The sequence below is a fragment of the Festucalex cinctus genome, chromosome 1, assembly GCF_051991245.1.
Source record: "Festucalex cinctus isolate MCC-2025b chromosome 1, RoL_Fcin_1.0, whole genome shotgun sequence".
NCBI classification, from domain to species: domain Eukaryota; kingdom Metazoa; phylum Chordata; class Actinopteri; order Syngnathiformes; family Syngnathidae; genus Festucalex; species Festucalex cinctus.
Window position 1 is genome coordinate 22,370,961 of NC_135411.1, and position 21,242 is coordinate 22,392,202.

At 40.2% G+C, this 21,242-nt stretch overlaps 2 protein-coding genes across 16 annotated transcripts in view; one reads left to right on the forward strand and one right to left on the reverse strand.

The window, feature by feature from the left end:
* LOC144020339 (ras-related protein Rab-8A-like) overlaps positions 1 to 21,242 on the forward strand; it is a 316,622-nt gene that overhangs the window by 156,950 nt on the left and 138,430 nt on the right. The window lies entirely within an intron of this gene.
* Positions 1 to 21,242, reverse strand: part of ptprfb (protein tyrosine phosphatase receptor type Fb) — a 273,163-nt gene that overhangs the window by 51,294 nt on the left and 200,627 nt on the right. For all 15 annotated transcript variants that reach the window (XM_077523628.1, XM_077523666.1, XM_077523597.1 and 12 more), the window contains 6 exons: positions 18,042 to 18,159; positions 16,395 to 16,967; positions 14,531 to 14,631; positions 11,430 to 11,683; positions 9,213 to 9,291; positions 6,936 to 7,160 (listed from right to left, as the gene is read on the reverse strand). In XM_077523628.1, coding sequence (XP_077379754.1) covers positions 6,936 to 7,160; positions 9,213 to 9,291; positions 11,430 to 11,683; positions 14,531 to 14,631; positions 16,395 to 16,967; positions 18,042 to 18,159 — 1,350 coding nt within the window. The remainder of the gene's footprint in view (positions 1 to 6,935; positions 7,161 to 9,212; positions 9,292 to 11,429; positions 11,684 to 14,530; positions 14,632 to 16,394; positions 16,968 to 18,041; positions 18,160 to 21,242) is intronic.

The window sequence follows — 21,242 nt, forward strand, 5'->3', positions numbered from 1 at the left end:
AATGTCATGGGATCACAGTTTGGGGTATATTTACGCTTTCAATAATTAATAGCGGTTATTCTAAACTTTTTTTTTCTTGGTTTATCTTTATTCGGGTCAGTGGTAAGCCTCTATGAACTGTGAATACACTTTATAAGACATTGCTCTGGTATTGTTGATATACTGTAAACTACACTAATCTACAATTACAACACATTAACTACAGTCGCCTCTCATCCCAGGCTGTGCGGGACGAGAGGTCTCCTTCTATTTTTCCCCGCCCTCTCTGCGGCACATCACACACTATTTCATGCTAGCTCCCCTCCCTCGCGCGCCTCTCGCATTAAATGATACTGTTTATACACAGCAGCATCTATCATCCCATTTCACACTTCCCCAGGCTTGTTTATCCGCCTCAGGTTCTGGGGCGACGTGAAGGCGCACTACTCCCTCTTCCTTTCTTGCTTCCTGCCTCACTTTGCCGTCTCCTCCAAGCTTGGCAGCTCGCAGAGACGAAGGTTTATTAAAAGTCGGGCGCTGCCCTTTGATCCACGTCTTGGTGGTGGTGACGTCGTTTAACGTCTACTAACGAGCTGTTCCTACAGTCAACAAAATGCTTGCTTCTGTGACGCAATCAGCGACAGCCGCCTCGTAATCACCACCTCCACCGTGCGCCAGGACCGGTGCAATAATAAACTGTGCTTTGCAGTACCGCGTATACAGTTATTAGATTCTTTTCACGTACTTTTGAAGGCGAGGAAAAGCAGATTCCGTGTGAGTTTTGACGCAGTGTGCTGCAACCCACAGATTTCTTTTTTTCTGTCAAAGATTTGGACTGACGGTTCAGTGAGAGGACAAGCTCTGTAGTTCTGCTTGTGTTCTGCCGGGGAAAAAAATAATCTCATTTTCAATGCCAGTTCCAGTCCAACTCCAGATATAATTAACTTAAGTGTAGAGCCACTATGAGTAATGACTTTCACTAATCCCAAGCCGCGTGACTCACACAAACACACGTGTGAACTTTGGGGTGCGTATCCTGGTAGTTTATTGCATATTAAACACAAGTTCAATATTTGAAGAAAACAAGCTGAAATGTAGGAATGATGAATTTAGGAAATGAGGCATTAATTGTTTATTGATGTGAAGAAAAAAATAAAAAAAAACTAACAGGCTTGTAAACTTAATATTTGGTAATGAAATTATTTTAATTCATAGTTTAAATCCATGTTTAAGGTGTAGGATTTTCTTACCTGACTTAATACCAGATTGTCAGAACTTTTTGGGTTCAAAAACAAAAAAAACCCAAAAAACAAACATTCGCTACGATTGTGTGTCTGTTCTACAAACCCCAATTCCATTTAATTTATAGGACATTATGTAAAACATAAATGAAAACAGAATACAATGATTTGCAAATAACTTTTGTGTTCAATTGAATACACTACACAGACAAAAGATGTTTAATATTCAAACTAATAAATGTTGTTGTTCTTTTGCTCTCATTTTGAATCTGATGTCTAAACTCGTTCCAAAAAAGCTGGCAACAAAGACTGTGATCATTCCACAGGTGAACAGATTAACTGGAAATATTGTTCACAAGCAAGGATAGGGTGAGGTTCACCACTTTGTGAAATAACATATGAGCGAATATTCCAAGTTTTAGAGAACGTTTCTCAAAGCAGTTGCAAGGAATTTAGCGTAGGAATTTCATAATCTATTGCCCAACCTATCCTCAAAAGAATCAGAGAAATCTGAAAAACGCCACTTTTGGCTCGTGACCTTCGATCCCTCAGGCGACACTACATTAAAATCGGAAAGGATATTGCCACGTACTGTAGACTAAGGAAGACTTCAGAAAACCATTGTCAGTTATCAAAGTTGCTCGCTACATAGAGAAATAAAAATTAAAACCATGTACCATGTCGAGCAAAAGCCATATATCATCATTTGGAAATGCTGCTGGCTTCTGTAGATCTGAGCTCATCTGAGATGAACTGAGTGTGAAAAAGTGTGTTGTGGTCTGATGAGTCCACATTTCAAACTGTTTTTTGTCATGGCCTGCGCCAGGGTTCATGACCGGCTATGTGCCTGTGAGAGTTCATGACCTGTTATGTGTCTGTTTAGGTACTGGTGTAACAAGTGTCTCTTTACAATGCGTAATGTTCGTGATGTCAACCTTTGGTCCTTTGGGTGAGGTCTGGGCCTATGCGATGCTGTCTTTGGTCCTTTGCGATTCACTGTCTGTGGGTGCTGTCTGGAAAATGTGTTTGTTGCTGGCTTATTAAGGACTGTCGGGCGAACTGCGTCTCTGGGTTTCTGCCTCTCGATGTGAATAAATGGAGCAAATCTTATTTGTGTCTGCGTTCTGGGATCCTACCTCTCAGTACACAACAGTTTTTGGAAATCATGGACATCGTGCCCTCTGTTCTAAAGAGCAAAAGTAACATCTGGATTTGTATTAGCGCAAGTTCAAAAGCCCCGCCCTATCTGTGAAAATATCGAGCATGGTCGTGCCCGTGGCATGAAGTTGAACTTGCACACCTGTGAATGCAGCATTAATGCTGAAAGATTTTGGCGCAACATATGCAGGCATTATTCAAACTTTTACTTCAGAAAAACAGTGTTTGTTGACATGTTTGCACTTCTTTAGCTGCACAGATATCAAAATATGGATTATACATGAGTTTTCATCCTTTGTAATGTGTTGTAGTATTGAAATATCCTGTCTAGCACATGTGACTCTAATTTGCAGCGTTGTCAACACATGTGGTGAACACCTTCCCATCCCATTCAAAAGGCAATCTTTAAGTCATTAAGTTGCTGGTATATTTATCCGATCCTGTTATCAATCGCATTGAGTGTAAATTCATGGGTGATAAAAACCTTGTTGAGGTTGTGTTGAGGACATTAGTTGAGCTGTCAATAAGCACGGCGCTTGTTGCGGCTAAATGTCTACGATTGAAGCGAGCGATTAAAGGTGGCTGCACTGTTAAGGGTGGTTGGCAGAGAAAGACACAAATACGGAATCCCATTAAATGCAGCCGAGTGTGTCCGACAGGCGTCGAGCGGCGAGGGGGACAGCCGGCGAGCATCCCATACCAAGTCGAGCGGATCGCAGCTCGCGCTACAGCCTCAGTCTCACCTCAGTTTCTCCTTTCCTTCACGAACCTCCCTTTATGAAAAGACACTCGCCACTGTAGGCTCATATTCCTTAACATTGAAATCAACATTTTCCTGCACTAACTAAACACGGATGGCATATTTTTCACTCTTTCTTTCTGTGGTATGCTGACACAAAGATCAATACTTTCAAATGTCCTCAACCGATTGAATCCAAGTTTGTTGATACTTGGAGTTTATTATCTTTGAAACAGTGACAAAGATTTGAGCTCCAAATGCAGTTGTGACACTCAATTACACAGAAACATTAACTTAGTCAAAATCAATTTGATAAATGTAACATGGTATGAATATGAGGCTAACGATATAAAGTGCATGATGGTTTTATATTGAATCCAACCTTAAGTTGTAGTTTGGATGTTCTTGGGTTTTATTAACACAAGATAGCGAGGACAGGCTCGTCGACTTCATATTGTACAATGAAATGAACACATATCGAATGTGAGGAATGTTTCCCGACTTGATCCAAGTTTGTCGGCACTCTGGATTCATTACAACAAAGTAATGGTGGCCGGCTACACTTTGGACAGTGTTTTGATTTTATATTTTTCATTTGCAGACTCATGATGTTACTTAAGATTTTATATTGAAATGAAACTTAATTTGTTAATTTGATGAATGATTTTGGGTTTATTAATACAAAGTTGTGACGAAAGGCTCAAACTTTTTTATTTTTTATTTTTTTACATTGAACTAAATGTTTGCCTAATGTGATGAATAGAACATTCAACTGACTTAATCCACATTTGTTGGCACATTAATGTAAAGTAAGGGAGACTGGCTGAATTTCGGATGCCATGATGACTTTACTCTTATTTGCACGTATATCTTTTACATTGATAAATGAATTAATTGGTCCGCAATTGTTGACACTCAGTTTGTTAAAACAAAGTAAAAGAAATTGGATCTGTTTTTGTGGGTGGAGTTGTTAGTCTTGCTTCTTAATTTGCACAATAGTCATGATATTCATTTCTGCTTCTACATTGAAATAAACATTATTTCAGTTATATTTGACATTAAAAATAAACGTTAATCTGTACTTTCATTTATGTTGGTCGTTATGAATTTTCTCACCTGACTTCATCTGAAGTTGCCGGCACTTTGGGTTTATTAAACACAAAGTAACGGAGTCAGGCTCCAGTTTTGACGGGGTTGTTTATGTACAGCACTTTGTATACGGCAATGCCTGTTCTTAAAGCGCTTTATAAATAAAGTTGAGTTGAGTTTGTTGTTCATTACACAAGCTCATGCTACTACTTTAGATTTTAGAATGAAACCAAAATTAATTCTCTGTTAAGTGAATGTTTAACGTGATGAAACAAGCAAAATCAAAGTAACGACGACAGGTTCATAGACTTTATATCCTACAACGTTTATTCGGCAGGCGAGCATCTCCTTCCAATTGCAGCGGATCGCGGTTTGCCCACTGTAGCCTCGGACACACCGTCTCACAGAGGCGGGGGATTACAGGCGAGGAGGGGGCCTTAGGGATATTTAAAGCAGCATTTCAAGGGAATCTGTCCTGCTTTACAGTCTCCCTAGGCCCCCTGTGACCGGGGCCCTCTTCTGCCTCTTAACTCCAGCTGTGCTAATCAATCTCCTCTGCTCTCGTCACGGTGGTGAAAGAGATGCCCAGAGAAAAGGCAGAGAGGAGATGGATGGAAGAAATAGGTGAATAGGCGCCGATTTTCAGGGCTCCGTGGGGGTTTACCTTGCATTTGCGGCTTAAAGTCATATGCCGACAACATTTCAACAAACTCGCTAAGTGGACTTGGTGATTGGTTTCAAAATGTCAAATTCTCAAAAGGTGAACAAGAGGGGTGTGCGTCGCTCCAGTAAGATATATTATTGCAATATTAAGATTTTGTTCCTTACTTGGACCCAATGGGAGCACAACCCTCACACTAAATCCGAGGTATGTATCGAACCATGACTTTTGGCGTACCGTCACACCCGTACAAAACACCGATTGGAAATGCAGCAACGAGCCCAGATTTGCACTCGCTCACTTGGGGGGGGGGGTGCAACGTCTACTAAATATGCATGCGTGGAGTCGAGCGGCAGCCCAAAGCAATCGCCGCCTCTCATTCTTCGCGGAGTCAAGTCGACTGCTGACCATCCCGTGGGGGGCCTTGAGGGGGTGGCGGCACTGCGCCGGCACTCTTTTTGATGTGTCCACTTAAAAAGCCAAAGCGTCTTGTTTCTAAGTATTGTAAGGGGCTTTGCGAAAAGCCGCATCTCCCAGGACTCGGCGGGGCCAGATGGGGGCGGGGGGTTGGGGGCTGGGGGGACTTAGCGGGACAAGCCGCAATGACTTTTAGAGGCGGCTGTATTAAAGGCTAAGTGGCAATAAAAACAAGCGCAATTTGGCTCTCCATTGCCGCCTATTCTGGACACGCTTTAGCGGCGGCGTAGTTAGAGCCTGGGGATGGGCGATAAACTTAAATAGTTTGTCAGACGCGAGGAGTGGCGAGCGGGCGCGGGGCCGACTCCTTTTTAATTTGGCGAGATGAGGAGGAGGCTTTAGGTCTGAAATTGAAAAACTATTTCTACTTACGCTGTCATAAATGTCATCAACAAGTTGTGTTCGGCGAAACTGCAAAGCATTAAGGATTTATCATCGGAGTATTGATGAGAACAGTCGGTGCTGAACCGTTAAACAAGTCATTTAAATGTCCTCATTTGGCCCGAACAACAAGAATTGTCACAAAACTATTCCCTATAAATAGTTCATGTTAATCTTTGAATACTTCTTTTGCTTTAATTATACATTCAAATACACTACTGAAGTATTAAGAGAAATAAATGTGTATTTCTTGTGTTAGTTTTGTATTAATATAATTGCGTGCTAAAAATGGCATTTCAATTTCATTGTGGTTGCTAGGAACAAATGTGTTGCCATTTTAGCATTTTTAGGCCAATGAATTGAACAGTTATGGCCAAATTCTTATTTTTAACAAACATTTCTTTTACATAAACATCATGATCCAATATCTGTCTGTGACATGTACTTATCAGTTCAGTAACAGGGCACCCTGGTATAAGTGGCGCTATAAAGCTTGTAGCCCAATTGAAACATTTGATGTTAGTTTATGTGTTAAAAACATTCTTTTGTCTTTGTTTTTAGGAAAACATGCTTCACTTTTTGCGTAACATTTGTGTAGGAATGATTGTAAATAATAAGTTATACATTTGCTGCAATGAAGAACTGCTTCTGCTTGCAATGAAGAATGCTTTGCTCTGTTCCCACTCACATTCACATAGCCAAGCTATATGAAGATGACTCAAAACGCTCTAGAACCACAACATCTAACGCAGCAGAATGGTTCAAGCAAGTCTGCTGAGGCCGCCTGTTTTCTGTTAAAAAATGATTGCAAACTTGACCACACGTACTCAGCAATGTTCCACTCACATGCACGACACATAGACAAACAAGTTCACTGTGTTCCAACTATGCCTTGCATTTGTATTTTTAGGGTTAGAACACCCATGTAACTAGGGGCGTGGAAAACCAAATAAAAAGAGAGGGTGAGGAGAGGAATCTTCAGAGAGTGCAGAAGTGAATGTTATTTAAATGTTTGTGTAACATTTTTGCTACTTATGGAACAAAGATGACCGAATTTCAACTTTCAAAGATTTTTCTGTTTACATGATCATTATCCATCATGCATTAAGCTAATTAAAGAAAAAGAGATGACTAAAAACTGGTCGAATTTGGTCGGCACAATCCAAACGGCTTGAAGTTGTCCTCTTATCAACGTGTGGGTGTGACTTACATAATTGGAGGCGCTGTCGGTGCCTTCGTATCGCAGGACGGCGAGCACGAAGCAGACGTACTCCTGCCCGCTGCTCAGCGGCTTGTTGTAGAAGCCGTTGTAGCGCTTCTCATCGCCCAGCGTGAAGGTGAGCGGCAGTGAGGCCAGCTTGGCGGCGATGTACGGCTTGGACGAGTCCAGGTGACGCCGCCGCCTCAGCGCGGGGCCTTCGCTCGATTTCAGCAGCTGGGGAAGGAACAGATTTGTTCTGTTAGATAGAAAGAGGGACAACTGTGGGGGGACATTGACCGGTTTGTTCTTCACACCAAACTTTTTCACCTTTCCTGAGATCGAAGTGATTATGGGTGGTCTGTCCTGAGTTGTTAAACACGTCAAGATGTAAATAATATGAAATACAAGCTGTAATTGTGAACTTTTGTCTCATATTCATCAAACCCAAACGACTTCAGTATATAACAAAGACGAAGGAGTTTCCATTCTGATGCTCTTGGAGAAGACTGTATGCAACAATGTAGCCAAACCTTTACCAATGACTAAAATGTCTCAAAATAGAAGAGTATGTACCCATTTGTTGAGTAAGCCAGCTGCAACCTAACATAGAGCACTGCGGCGGCAGCATTTTGTTTCGTGTCAAGCACCGCTCCAGATGCGGCTTTATTAAATGATGATGTCGCCGAGCGGAGACAATGGCCCGCTCGCTGTTTAATGACTCAAGGAGGCCCCTCTCTTTCTCTGCCAGCCTTGTGCTTTATTTAAATACACTGCTATTAATATTCTCACTGTCGTTACGCTTCAGTCCCCTCGTGGGACGCCAAAATCTTTATTAAAAGGAATGATGAAGTAGTCATGAACACTTTATGTAAAACTGTGTTTAAGGAGGCCAAGACTTTTTTGGAAGCACTTTTGATCAAATTCAAAACTTCTTGATGTGAGGGTCAATTGGCTCAATATTATATGACTTTATTTGTCATCAAAGAATTTTTACCATGTTTTAAGGATTTATTTTATTTTAATGTATACATTTATTTATCAATGGATTATTTTTCACAATTTATTTTGCAATAATATTTCATCCATTTACTATATTTTTATTTTATTGTTTATTTATTCAATGAATTGATTCATTTTATTATTTATTTTGTTATAAGGTATTGTTAATTTGTATTCTATTACTTAATTTATTTTTGTATATAAATATATTATTTTATTCATCACGTAAGGGATGAGTGCTACATTAACATGAGGATTTATTTTGCGATATTGTTCAAGGGGATTTCTTGCAACATTTTTTTTAGAGTGTGTTTTTTGAGTATATTTATACTTTTAATCATATTAATTTTAATATTAATTATTAATTTTATTTATTTCTGTATACGTTAATTTATGAACCAATTTGAGGGATTTATTTACATTATTTGATGTGATTTGTATTTCATTGTGAAACTGGATGGATGGATAATGCTTAAGGGATTCATTTGCCTTTTTCCTATAAACTGTATGTACAGTGTAAACATTTATTCATCAAATTATGGAGTTTATTTTATTTACATTTTATAATTTATAATACAAAAATATTAAAGATATTCATCAGATTTTTATGTTTTTGATTTTGTGTATTAGTTTTATTTAATTTTAGAATTTATTTTGTTTATGTAAACACTTATTTTTGCACCCAATTTAGGGATTTAAAAAAATGATTTTTTTTTCCTCAATTATTTTCCCATTCAATTATTCATTTACATCTATATTTAATTTGTGTAATTTAATGTTTCTTAGGGGATTCATTATTATTTTTATTTTAAATTTATAATTTATTGAACTTATTATATCAAAGCATTTACAAATTATATGCACTGACGTTAACTAACGTTGGCTCCATTTTTGGTCGGTTCCTTGGGTCTGTCTTTTTTTTTTTTTTTTTTTTTTTACTTTTTAATTTTACAAACTATTGCCCAATCTAAAGTGACAATGCAGTGTTACTGGCTCAACCAACTGACCAAGTCTTATTTCTACTGTGTTCATTTTTATTGTACAGGGTGGTGTCCACGTATTGTGTGTTTACTGGGTATGGTGCATTGAGCAGATGGGCGCTGTCTGCAAACTTGGCATGCAATAATTAGTCACCCCCCCCACCGCACCACCTCCACCGTGCTCAAGCCCAGGAGAGCGCTGAAGATAATTGGTAACAAGCGGACACTTCCCGCCCAGTCGGAGTTAATGGCGACCTTTCACCCGCCGCATAGCGTACCAATCGGCCACCGGCTGGCTGATATTTACCTCATCCAGGTCCATCTCATCTGGGTGCTTCCAGCGCCGGCTAGACTGGGACACGGGCAGAACGACGATGTAGTACCACCTGATAAAAAAACAACAAACACATTGACATCCACTGACAAACTTCAAGGTTGGAACAAAGTCAAACATCAGCAGATTAAAACTTAAAGGAAAATCTGCCTCACATAAACACAACACACATACATTGTCTCAGCCAGACAAGCCTGGAGCTTAGAGACTCCTGAGGTTAATAGGACGCCCCGTGTGAGTAAGCTCTAATTGCCGTCATTAGCGAGGCCTCAAAGAGAGCCAAAAGTGAGGCATTTAGTCCAGTTGGGAATTGCAATAAATCAATATGTGGGGGGCGAAGACATCTTCCATGCATTATGATATCTACAGACTCTCGTTACGCACAGATCCTGACAAATAGAAGATGACTAGCACAGTCCAGCTGCAATCGATTCAATGCTCTGAGAATCAAATGAGCTGGATGAATGAGAATGTTCACAGGAAGATGGACCTTTGCTATATTTTGAACAACACTGCTGCTCTGTGTGCTTTCATACTGCTTCCACACACTATCTTGCAGTCAGACAATGACTTAAAACTCAACTCTCAGAACAAAACTTGAGACCCACGTCATACTTTGAAAGCAAAATCCTGATTTCAAACCCTAATTTGAAACCCTAAACGCTGTCTGTAAACCCTAAGAGCTAATTTAAGAGCTAATTAGAAACTCCAACCCTTTACTTGAAAATCTAAGTTGAAATCCTAACCCTGGATTGGAACCCGACTTTGAAACCCTCCATTGACGGTGTAAAAACATTACTTTGAACCTGAAATTGAAAACCCTAACCCTCTTTTTTGCAAAGTCCTAATAGGAAACCAAAACCTTGTTTTGAACCTCTAATTTGAAATCTGAGAGCTAGCTTGAAACTAGGGGTGGGCGATAAGGTACAAATGTCATATCATGATTCTTTAAAAATAAATTCCCGATCTTGATTTTATCACGATTTTTTTTAAATATATTTTTAGACTAATCTTCACATTTCTGAACATTTTTGTAAATTTTAAAACATATTTACAATGTATATAAAACCCTAAAAGAAAAAAAACAGACATCTTAAGCCAACTAAGCTTTCTGAACAGGTCTCAACTGAAATAGTGCAATTGTAGCAGCTGTGGTCGATATTCTCCCAGACTACAGGAGGCAGTAAAGAGTGCCAACCGTGTATGAACAGTGCTAGTTAACACCGCAATAGAAGTCGAAAATGTTTTTTCCTCAATAAACTATCGACAAAAAGTTTGGAATGAGTTAGCTAAGTAAATAAAACACAGAATTGGAAAGTAGAAAACACTGTTTACGACAGCGTTTGCTCGACCGCGACTCCGCGTAGTTTGCAAATTCTCGTAGGTGTGCGTGTGGGCAATGTGGACGTGTCACGGCGCGGGGAGAGTTGCGTACCTGTTGGCTGTCGGGTAAGTTTCCGAGGTGGCTGGGCCGCGCTGGCACCGGCAGGGGGGGCGTCCCCGCGCAAACCGAGCCGGCCGGCCCGGCCGCCTCCCCGCGACCCTGCGGTCGGAACTCCCACGAGTGCCGGCCTCGTGTTTGTGTGAGTGAGTAAGTGGAGAGGAAAAAAAAAAAAGACCACATGGATCCCAAGCATAAACCCAGCTTGAGCCCGCATAAAGTTGAACTGGACAGAATGTGCCACAGACGATCTTGACGATCTATCAGCTTTATGAGACCGTCAACACATTAAAGTTCTCGATCTAATATCGTCATATCGCCCACCCCTACTTGGAACCCAAATGTGAAGCCTTCTTAGAAACCCTACTCTAACTTCTACAGTTCTGTCGAGAAAAACAAACACAAACTATGAAACAAACAAAGATTCACAGAGCGTATAAAGCCTCAATAAGCATGTTATTGTAAAGCTGCTTGACTCCTTTCGATGTAGCGCCAACTTTAAAAGTTCCTCTCCCGCTGTGGCGCTCACGCACTTTCCCGCCGTATGCTGCTGACAGCCAAGGCGGCTTGCTTCCTGCTCACTTCACTTCCAAGTTTGTGATTTAACAGTCAAGTATTGAGGCACAGACCTCCTCACCACCTCACACACACGGCTGCAATCAAAAAACTGCCAACCTCTCCTGTCATCTTTTTTCTTTTTTTTTCTCCTTTTTTTTTAAATCAATAAAAGCTGTTTTTTTTTCACTGACCTGACTCGCGTGGTTGTCTGCACCTTGGGCAGGTTAATGGTCATCTTGCCGCCCTGCGCCTGATGGGTGCTGTACAAGGGCTTGGTCTTGATCAGGTCGGGAGCGGTGCGGATGGACACCTGCTGCTGCAGACCGCCGGCGATGTTGCCGCGGCTGGTCAGCACAAACGAGTAGTCGGTGTCGGGCTGCAGCTGTGTAATCAGCTTCCGCTTCAGGTTGCCCTGCACCTCCACGCTCTGCTGGTTGTACAGGATCTGGAATGGTGGCACAGCCAGTTAGCAAACAGTGCTAATGCTAACAGGTTCTTGTACAAGCGCAAGCTTACTCATTACTCGGGATGTAACGATATCCAAATGTCACGATACGATATTATCACGATATGAAGCTCACAATAATTATCACAATATTGTGGGGAGGTTGGCGATATTTAAAAAACGCCACAATATCATAAAAAAAAAAAAAATGAGCTCATACTAAAACAAAAGTACAATATTATGCTTTTGTATGTAACATCAATGTTATTATTATTATTATTCTTATTATTAATATATTCTGTTGTTAATGCACACACACATTGAATTCATATTGACTTGCCTCAAAGGCATATTACGTTCCCCTCCATCTGACAATTAAGTGTAGATTTTAAACATAGAAGGGCCAAAACATCCCTAATGAAAACTAAATTGCACTAAAAAAACTAGCCACCAGAGGGTGCTAGAACTGCACAAATGGAAATCAACCTGACTTTTTTAACAGATGTGTTACTTTTAAATATCGTGACCATGACGACAACGATATTGTGGCAGTTTTAGTATCACAATATCACAATATTGCGCTTATCGTTACATCCCTACTCATTACACCTTGCAAAAAATCCATTGTTGCCTCCGTTACACCTGGTTATGTGTCATATGAAAAATGTGATCACTCCTTTCATGTGCTATTCATGAAAACAGTCTTGCACAGTAGAAATCAACACAACTTGAAATAAGCTAGTGGCTAATTGGTAACCTACAAAGAGGCAGAATATTGATAGGGTAACTTTCTTCCCCACATTCCGTGTCAGTTGCTGTTTCCACAGAACAAGTAGCGGCTCCTCTCACAAGTTATTCATGATGACCGTCACAATAGACAGTAGAAATTTAAAACAATGGAATCCATCATAATCCAGCATCACAAATGGGTAAAACACTAGTTTCTTCCTACTCCTTTTTGAACATGTAAATTATACTATTGATGTTTTTTTCTTTGCTCCTTTTTTAACTTCAACTTGTATTTTATACTTGTGATGTGTTTATGTTTATATGTTCAATGAACCCAAAAAAAAAAAAAAATACAGGTTGACTAAAATGCAGGGAAAACAGAGACACTAATTATTGTGACATCTAAACTAAGAAAGAGCTTTTGATAGCAAAATAATTGTTACACCAATATACACTCTGAAATGCGCCATGAGTGCCACTGACCATTAAATTGGTAACGTTGAATGATAGTTTTTTTGTTTTTTTTTTGTTTTGGTTTTTTTTCCTCCTTAACTCCCTGAACACACAACTTTCTACCAGCTGCCCGACACATATACCAAACATGTTCTGTTTGAGTGCGAGATGCATAAATTTGTCTACCAATGACATTTGGCTACGTCATAATTGATATTACAAGCCGAAATTGACCACTTAATAATTTTTATTTTATTATTATTATTTTTTTTTTACACTCACTCACACAAACTTACATGGTCTCCCAGGCGGGGGAGCGAACCCATACCAACCAGCACCAAAGGCAAGTGAGGGTTCCACTCCCCCACCCGGAGCCCGACCACTTAATCTTTCTCTTCTACTCAAAAGCTGTGATGATCTCAAATCCAAAGCGATAAAATGCCGCCATCTACAGGGATCTTTTTGCCATGACAGTGGTAAAAAAACAAACTGAATTTCACAGACAAGCTGGGCAAGACCATGACTCCCCAATTAATAGTGTACTTGATGAACACATTCATTAGTAGCACTAAAAGGTTGGATTCCAGTTGACAAATTAAACGTCCGAAGTAAATGTGCTTGGCAGCTCCTCTCGCCAGTTATTAATGATAACTATCACCTTGCAAAATAGAATTCAACACAACTTGAGGTCATGCAAAAAGTGCACCGCACGCTCAGTCACAATGTGCACATTGTCACAATGCAATATATTTAGATATATTGGTTATATGATTAACTCATTTGCTCCCAATAACGTGTAAATACGTTTTTTTTATGTTGTAAGTGTCCCAAAGACGTATTTATACGTTTTTATTTTATTTTATTTTTTTATGCTAGAGCATACAGAAGGCTTTGATGCAGCCTCTCAGCTGCAAAGAACGGTTGCAGAAATGGTAGTTATTACACAAACGGCCAGCAGGTGGCAGCAGAACAAAGGAGATCAACCAGGGCCATCTAGAAAAAAAGCTAAATTACTTTTTAAATTACAATTTTAAATAGATTTGTGAAAACTGATGAAACTTAGCACTCTTCTCTTGCTAATTGCTGCAAAATGGAAACAGATAGAAACATACTTTTTTTCCCTGATGAAAGAAGAGACTTTAATCTTTCTTTTGATAGGTTCCATGCTTTTATAGCAATAGAACACAATATTCTGTGGGACTTGCAAAATCAGTCAAAATCCAGTAAAACAGCCGGGAGCGAACGGAACTGCTTCTGTGAAAACGGCTGGGAGTGAATGAGTTAATGCAATGGCTGCTCTCATTTTCCGTGATAACTGCCACCTTGGGAAAAAAAACCCCAGCACAACAACTGGAAAAAATACGAGTCAAAAAATAGTCATTGGCACGCTTTGGCACATACGCAATTGCACAAAGTGCATGCCATTGTCACTTAAGATACCCTCTCAAACTTGTAAATAAGAAATGAACTTCACAGAAATAATCCAGACACAAAAAAATAGTCCTTGGCATGCTCAGTCACAGATGTGCGAGTGCGTCATATGATTAATGGGAAGGCTCCTCCTGCCAGCTCTTCATGATACCCACCGACTTGCACAAAAGAAATCAATATCAAAGCTTTTGCTAACAGCGGCTCCGTTCGTGTTCTGACCTGGTGGACGCTCACCTTAAACGGCACTTGGGACTTGTAGTTAGGAGGCAAATCCCAGGTGAGGAGCACCGACGTCTTCATGACTGCTTTGACGCCAAAGTTCAAGGTAGGGAAATCTGCGGGCAAACGGAAAGACAGCCATTGATTAACACACAGTTCTCCAGAAACACGAGTCTAAAATCAGCTTGCTTTTCCGACAACATCAAAACCTCCTTGCGATTAGCGAAGACACATCAGCGTAGCATCCAAATAAGAATGTCTCGCATGACTTTATGCAAGGATAAAGAGCACGACGATGTACTGCGTATGTGACGGCAGGGAGGATGGTGTGACTGCAGCGTGTAATGAGATTAGTCGGCCATAAATCAATAAACACACACACAGACCGGTGCGCGGGGGGTTGTGGGGTGCTCGGCGAGGAAGGCGCGCTACCGATGGAAGAAAAGACGAGAGTTCAAAAAATGCAAGCAGGGGAACGTGTCGTTCACAAGCTGTGCATGTGATTACTGAATCTCATGTTTTTTTTTTGTTTTTTTTTATCACTGAAGAGTGTTTAATCTTCAATTTGCTCAAGCTTGTGCTTTGGTAAACATCAACGACGATACAGTGCCTATTAACCTAATGTATGTATTTGGGCAAAAGATCAAACAACATTCATTTGTGTTTTGCCACCATCAAAGACGAGACAGTCTCCAATGCACAATTTAGTCTTTATAAATGGAGCATTTTTTTGTAAAACATCAAAGCTGATTTACAATGTTTGACGTTTGAAAAACATCAAAGACTACTTACAGTGTTGAATGGACTTAAACATGTTAATTTCTGAAAAACGTCAAAGAATACCTTTTGTTGAAAGAACCTAATGGTTTTAGGGAAAATGTTATGATTTAAAGGCAAACGGTTGAAAAGATTAGTCGACACTTTACCACTCCGCAACAACACTTACAGCATGAAGTCGATTAATCAACAATCACGCGTTTTGGCATAACATTGCAAACACCTCACAGACATCAGCAGGAGACGAGGATGGTGGACCCACCCCAAAAACTAGAAGTGGTGCCTCGAGTGTGTGGAAAAAGTTGACTGTGGCAGGTAGGGGTGTTAAAAAAAATCGATTCGGCAATATATCGCGATACTACAGCATGCAATTCTCGAATCGATTTAATAGGCAGCCAAATCGATTTTTTTAATGTCCATTTTTGATGGAAAAATATTCAACAAAACGTCTAACTTTCACACCTTAAGCATGGAAGGATGTTATATTAATGGAACATGAAGCCTTAATGTTATATTTTAATGCTGTTCTAATATGAAAAAGGTTACAACCTGTTTGTTAAATACAGTGGCTCACAGTTATAAAACTGAAGTTTCAGATCAATAAATAAATGCATTTTCATGATATTTCCTAAATTTGAGTAAAAAAAAACTTGTAAAACTCGACTTGTAAATTCATATCGGGATTAATCCGTATCGAATCGAATCGTGACCTATGAATCGTGATACGGATCGAATCGTCAGGTACGAGGCAATTCACACCCCTAGTCACAGGAATACAAGTTTATCCTCAAATGTCTGTTAACACTATCAAAACTACTGTGCTAAAATACGAATTAACTCCATCTTGATAAATCGCGTGATCGATGTCCGTGCCTCCCGCGGCTGCTGCAAGGCTGATCCGATTAAACGGGGAAGCATACAAACGGCAGATCGGAATGGATCACGTCACATGGAAACAGGTGACCAGAGATCTTCATTCGGAATGATTTCAATCAGAATGACTCCATGTAAACCGACTATTTAGGATTAGGTTTCAATACAGTCAACTTTTTTTGTTAACATCATTTTGTGTATCTCCAAAAGAGATTGATATAAAACCTACCATTGGACATGGTCCTGCTCTGGATGCTGGGACTCAAGGGCCCGGCACCCTTGCTGGTGTACGCCTGCATACGGATGTCATAGGTGGTGTCGGGGTTCAGGCCCAAGATGGTCATGCGCGTGTCCGCCGTGCGATTGGTGCTGTTCTGCTGGCTGTTGATGTCGCGGTACACCACCACGTAGTAGACGATCTTGCCGTTCCTCTCGGCCAGCAGCGGCGGTTCCCACGTCAGCTGGGTGCTGGACTGCGTCAGGCCCGTCACCTGCAGGTTCAGCGGGAAGCCCGAGGGCACGTCCTCGGGGGTGCCGATCTCCTTGGCGTAGGCCTCGCCCACGCCGGCGCGGTTGCGGGCGCTGAGGCGGAAGATGTAGGTGGCGCCCTTGTGCAGTCCCGTCACCGTGTAGTGGTCGTCGGTGCTGCGCAGCTCGCGCGACGTGTACGTGTCGTCGTCGGTGCGCTTGTACTGCAGCTGGTAACCCATCAGCTCGCCCACCATGTCTTTGGGGGGCTGCCACTGGATGAGCGCCGTGTTGCCCATGGTGGCGCTGATCATCATGGTGGGCTTGCCCGGCACTGGAATCAACAACACTGATTGTTACGCTTCATTTACACTAAAAGTTGAAGTGGACCCGAGTATATCGCCGTGGAAACGTTTCTGTCCCACTCGCTGTTGGTGACAATGTTTTTATAATAGTTGTATCCATCCCACATAAAAAAATGGTGCAATTAAGGCACAGTAATGTCCTAGCATGTGGGCAAAGACAGCCAGAGTTGTTGATGACCTGAGGCCACACCTCTTAACTCATTCAGTGCCATTGACAGCTATACACGTCAAAGTAAGGCTGTGCAATTAATCGAAATTCAATTATAATTTCAATTATTACACTCTACAATTACAGAATCAGCATAATCATAATAATCATAATCAAACTAAAAAGACTATTGTGTTGTTTAAATGTATACATTTGCACCTTTTTTAAATTTTAAAATAACTAAGTTGATCTTTTTTTTTTTTTTATCCAAAAGGAACTTACATAAATATAGTGTTTGAAATAATTTTGGCTTAATATTTTTTTTAATTTGTTTTATATGTTTAAAAATGTTCTTGTTTTGTACCAAAAAATAAAAAAAATAAAAAAAATATTGCCCTACTGCACAGTGCATATGCTGCACTCCAACTTTCATGTTTTTGCCAACATAAATAAATATATATAATTATAAATTATGTTTGGTCCAAAACTTAATTATAGTGTTTCTATTTTTTTAAAATTTGGTCCTAATATTTTTAAATGCTTAAACATTTTCTTGTTTTGTGCCAAAACATAAATAACCGTTTGAATAATCGTGATTTCAACTTTTGCCAAAATAATCATGATTATTATTTTTCCCATAATCGAGCAGCCCTACGTCAAAGATCCATTTTTACTGGGCTGGCAGTGAATGAGTTAAAGGCACACATCCAATACATGAATCCCGCTATAAAAACATCACATTCTCTTTAACTATGTTTGAAAAGTCTAAAAAGTGTATCAGCAACTGTGGCTCTCCTTTCCAACATGCCAGGGCATTAAAGCAAGCAAGAATATTGTTAAAATAAAACACAACATCAGAAACAATCTGTGGTATAATGAAGGAAGAGGCACACACCTGCTCCAGTGGTGGTAACCAATTTCGGTTTGCAACGAGGTCCGTCTCCCCTGGTGGTGTAGGCCGCCACAGCGATAGAGTAGGTGGTCTCAGACTGCAGCCCGGTAATGAAGGCCTCCTGCAGTGTGGTGACATTTACCAATAGCCCAAATTATAAACAAACACACAAAGGTCTTTTCCGACGAGCGGCAGCAAAAACAACTCGGCACCCTCCGTCATCCACTGGGGGTCCCGGTCAAATCTGTCAACAACCACCCTCATAAACAACACTGAAATCTTCCGAAAGGCACACAAGCTGGACAAGGAACTTTTCTCGGCCAAGAAATACTCCCACGTCCAATTGCAAGGCACACTCCAAACCCCATCGACCAACCGGATGAGCGGGAACATCACCAGCGTGTCAGTGTTCACGCCAGCTGCTTGGAAGACCACCACAGGCTAAACCCATTTAAGAACAGGGATGGGCATTGTAGTCCGTTGAACTGATTAAGAATTGGGTGGGTTGACTTTGTTTCGACTTGTTGCTGTCCAAGGCCGTACTGCTCAAACTAGGCCATTCAAACTGCGCTTGATAACTGCCATTATGCAGGATAGAAATAAAGATGACGGGCATGCTCGGTCACATACTTGCAAGGTTTTCAATTGAATGTAATTGCTGTGATTGTTCCGGTTGCCAGTTATTCATGATAACCGCCACAATTAAAATAAAAAGAAATGTGAAAAAAAATTCCTCTGCTCACTCGGTAACATGCTCAATGTTCGTGTCATATAATTAATCATGTAACCAATTATTTATGATAACCGCTACCCATAACAATGTAAACAGAGAGACTACAACTAATCCACTTTCGAAAAAGTATGTTTTGTACTATCAAATTTTTAATGTGACAACTACTCTTGTCAATTATTCATGATAACTGACGACTTGTAGAAACTTGTAAAACCTTGGAAAAAATAAACAACTCGGAACAATCCACAGTTAGTCAACGGCAAACTCGGCCACACGAGCACAAGATTGCGTAATGTACGTGCTTTATAATTAAAGCTGACGGCTCCTCTAGTCAGTTATTGACAATAACTTCTACCTTGCACAGTAGAAATAAACAATGACTAGGACCAATCCACAGTCAAACAAGTCAATGGCACGCTTGGTCACATGCTCAATTCACTGTCTGTGTCATATTAAATCCTTTTGCTAGTTATTCATGATAACCATTGTCTTGCATAAAAGAAATGAACAGAATGACTCGACATAAACCTGATGCAAGGCTGACACATGCACGACTTTTGGCCACGATCTTGTCGTGGCAAGTAGGGCTGGGTTCAAAATATTGATATCGTATCGATACGCCCTTTCATATCCCAACCATGTATCGATATATCGATATCCACCCCCCGAAGCCAGCTGGGATAGGCTCCAGCACCCCCACGACCCTTGTGAGGAAAAGCGGTTAAGAAAATGGATGGATGGATGTCACTCACGTGAATATCGTGAGTCAGTTTTTTTTGTCACTTTATTTACACAGCCTGTACTGTGGTTGTAATTGATTTAAATTATTATTTGCTTTTATAAGGCCAATGTTAAATAAAACAGATTATTAGTGTAACTGCAATGGATTCAATTCTTAATATTTTTACTAATGCATAGAATTAAAGTAAGAAGTTTCTACTATTTTCAGCATTGGTAATTTTGACTGTCTAAAATGGGTACTGCCTCAACTGAATTGAAAATTGTTGTGAATCGTGAATCGAATCGAATGTCCTTGTGAATCGATTCTGGAAATCTGAATCGATACCCAGCGCCAGTGCGCGCATCCTTCCCGCATCGTTCCGACGAGTTCACGAACAGTTTGCGAAATGTTGTCGTGACAAAAATTTTGAACATTTCAAAATTTTTGCCCCGACATGGCACGCAGTCACGACGGGTTTACCCACACTTCACACCACTTTACGACTCGTTCGTGCACTGGCACGACTCGAGTTGTGCCAAAAAATCGTGTAAGTGTCAGCCTTACAAAAGTAAAAAAAAAAAAAAAAAAAAAAAAAAGTGACACTAGGTTCGCCATATAACCTATTCATGATAACAGAAATAGGCAACAATGCCAAATGGAAAAACAAAACTACTGTGTAAATACAATCCCTACCCTACCCCGGCACTAACCCTACTATAAAAAAGCATGGACATTTTGATGACGGTCTATAAAGTAACGCCAGTGGTGGTCTTCCCCTGCATTACCATCCGTGTACATTGGGCCGGACACAAGAACACGGACACGCTTGTATGGAACAGTGGAGCAGCACACAAAAATGAACATGAACAAAAAAAAAAAAAAAACGATCATGATCACACAAAAGCACACACCAGTACTTACCACTTGGAAGTTTGCTTTGTTTTCCCCTTTCAATCTGTGTATGTTGTATATGCTTTTACACATACTGTTTATCTACAGTAAGGAGCTATATAAGGTATTACTTTATTAAAAAAATAAGTTACAAACCCCCAGCTTTTATTGGCGGCCACTTTATGGCACATTTGGCATTCCTATATGACATTAGAGAGTTGGGATTGTAAATGATGACAGGTATATCATAAAAATGTTTTAACTTTATTTTGGAAGGAATTCCCATTATTCTTACTGTGCAAAATGGCTTTAACAGTCTCTCACACACATGCACGTATACTTGGACATTTTTCTCCGCCAAGGTTCAATTACTTCTGGTAACTCTGTTTTTTTTTCTCGAGTTGGGAAGTTTAGGATTAGTACTTTTAATTTTAATGAACAACAAATACATTTAAATTCTATTTGATCGTATAATTAAATGATCAATCACAAGCTGTGCATATGTATTATGAAAAAATGTCAAATTTAAAATTGTCCACGGATGAATTGAAACTATCATGTATAAAGGAAGTATGCCTCCATAGTGCACAACAAGCCACTTCATTTGCATCTCTACATCACAGACGTTCAATGCCAACATGCTTTTTTATCATGTTTTTCTTTTACAAACAAATTCCTTCATGATGTCTCGCAAAGTAACATCTTTGACAGCTGTTCCTTTCTCTGACATGAGAACAGTAAGCGGCCTCGCATTTATGCTAAAGCGTGCTGATGAAGACAAGGTAATAACACGGCATAAAAGGCCAGCGAGTGACAGCAGAATGGAACGACGAGCTGCCGTCGACAAGAAAGGCTGCCG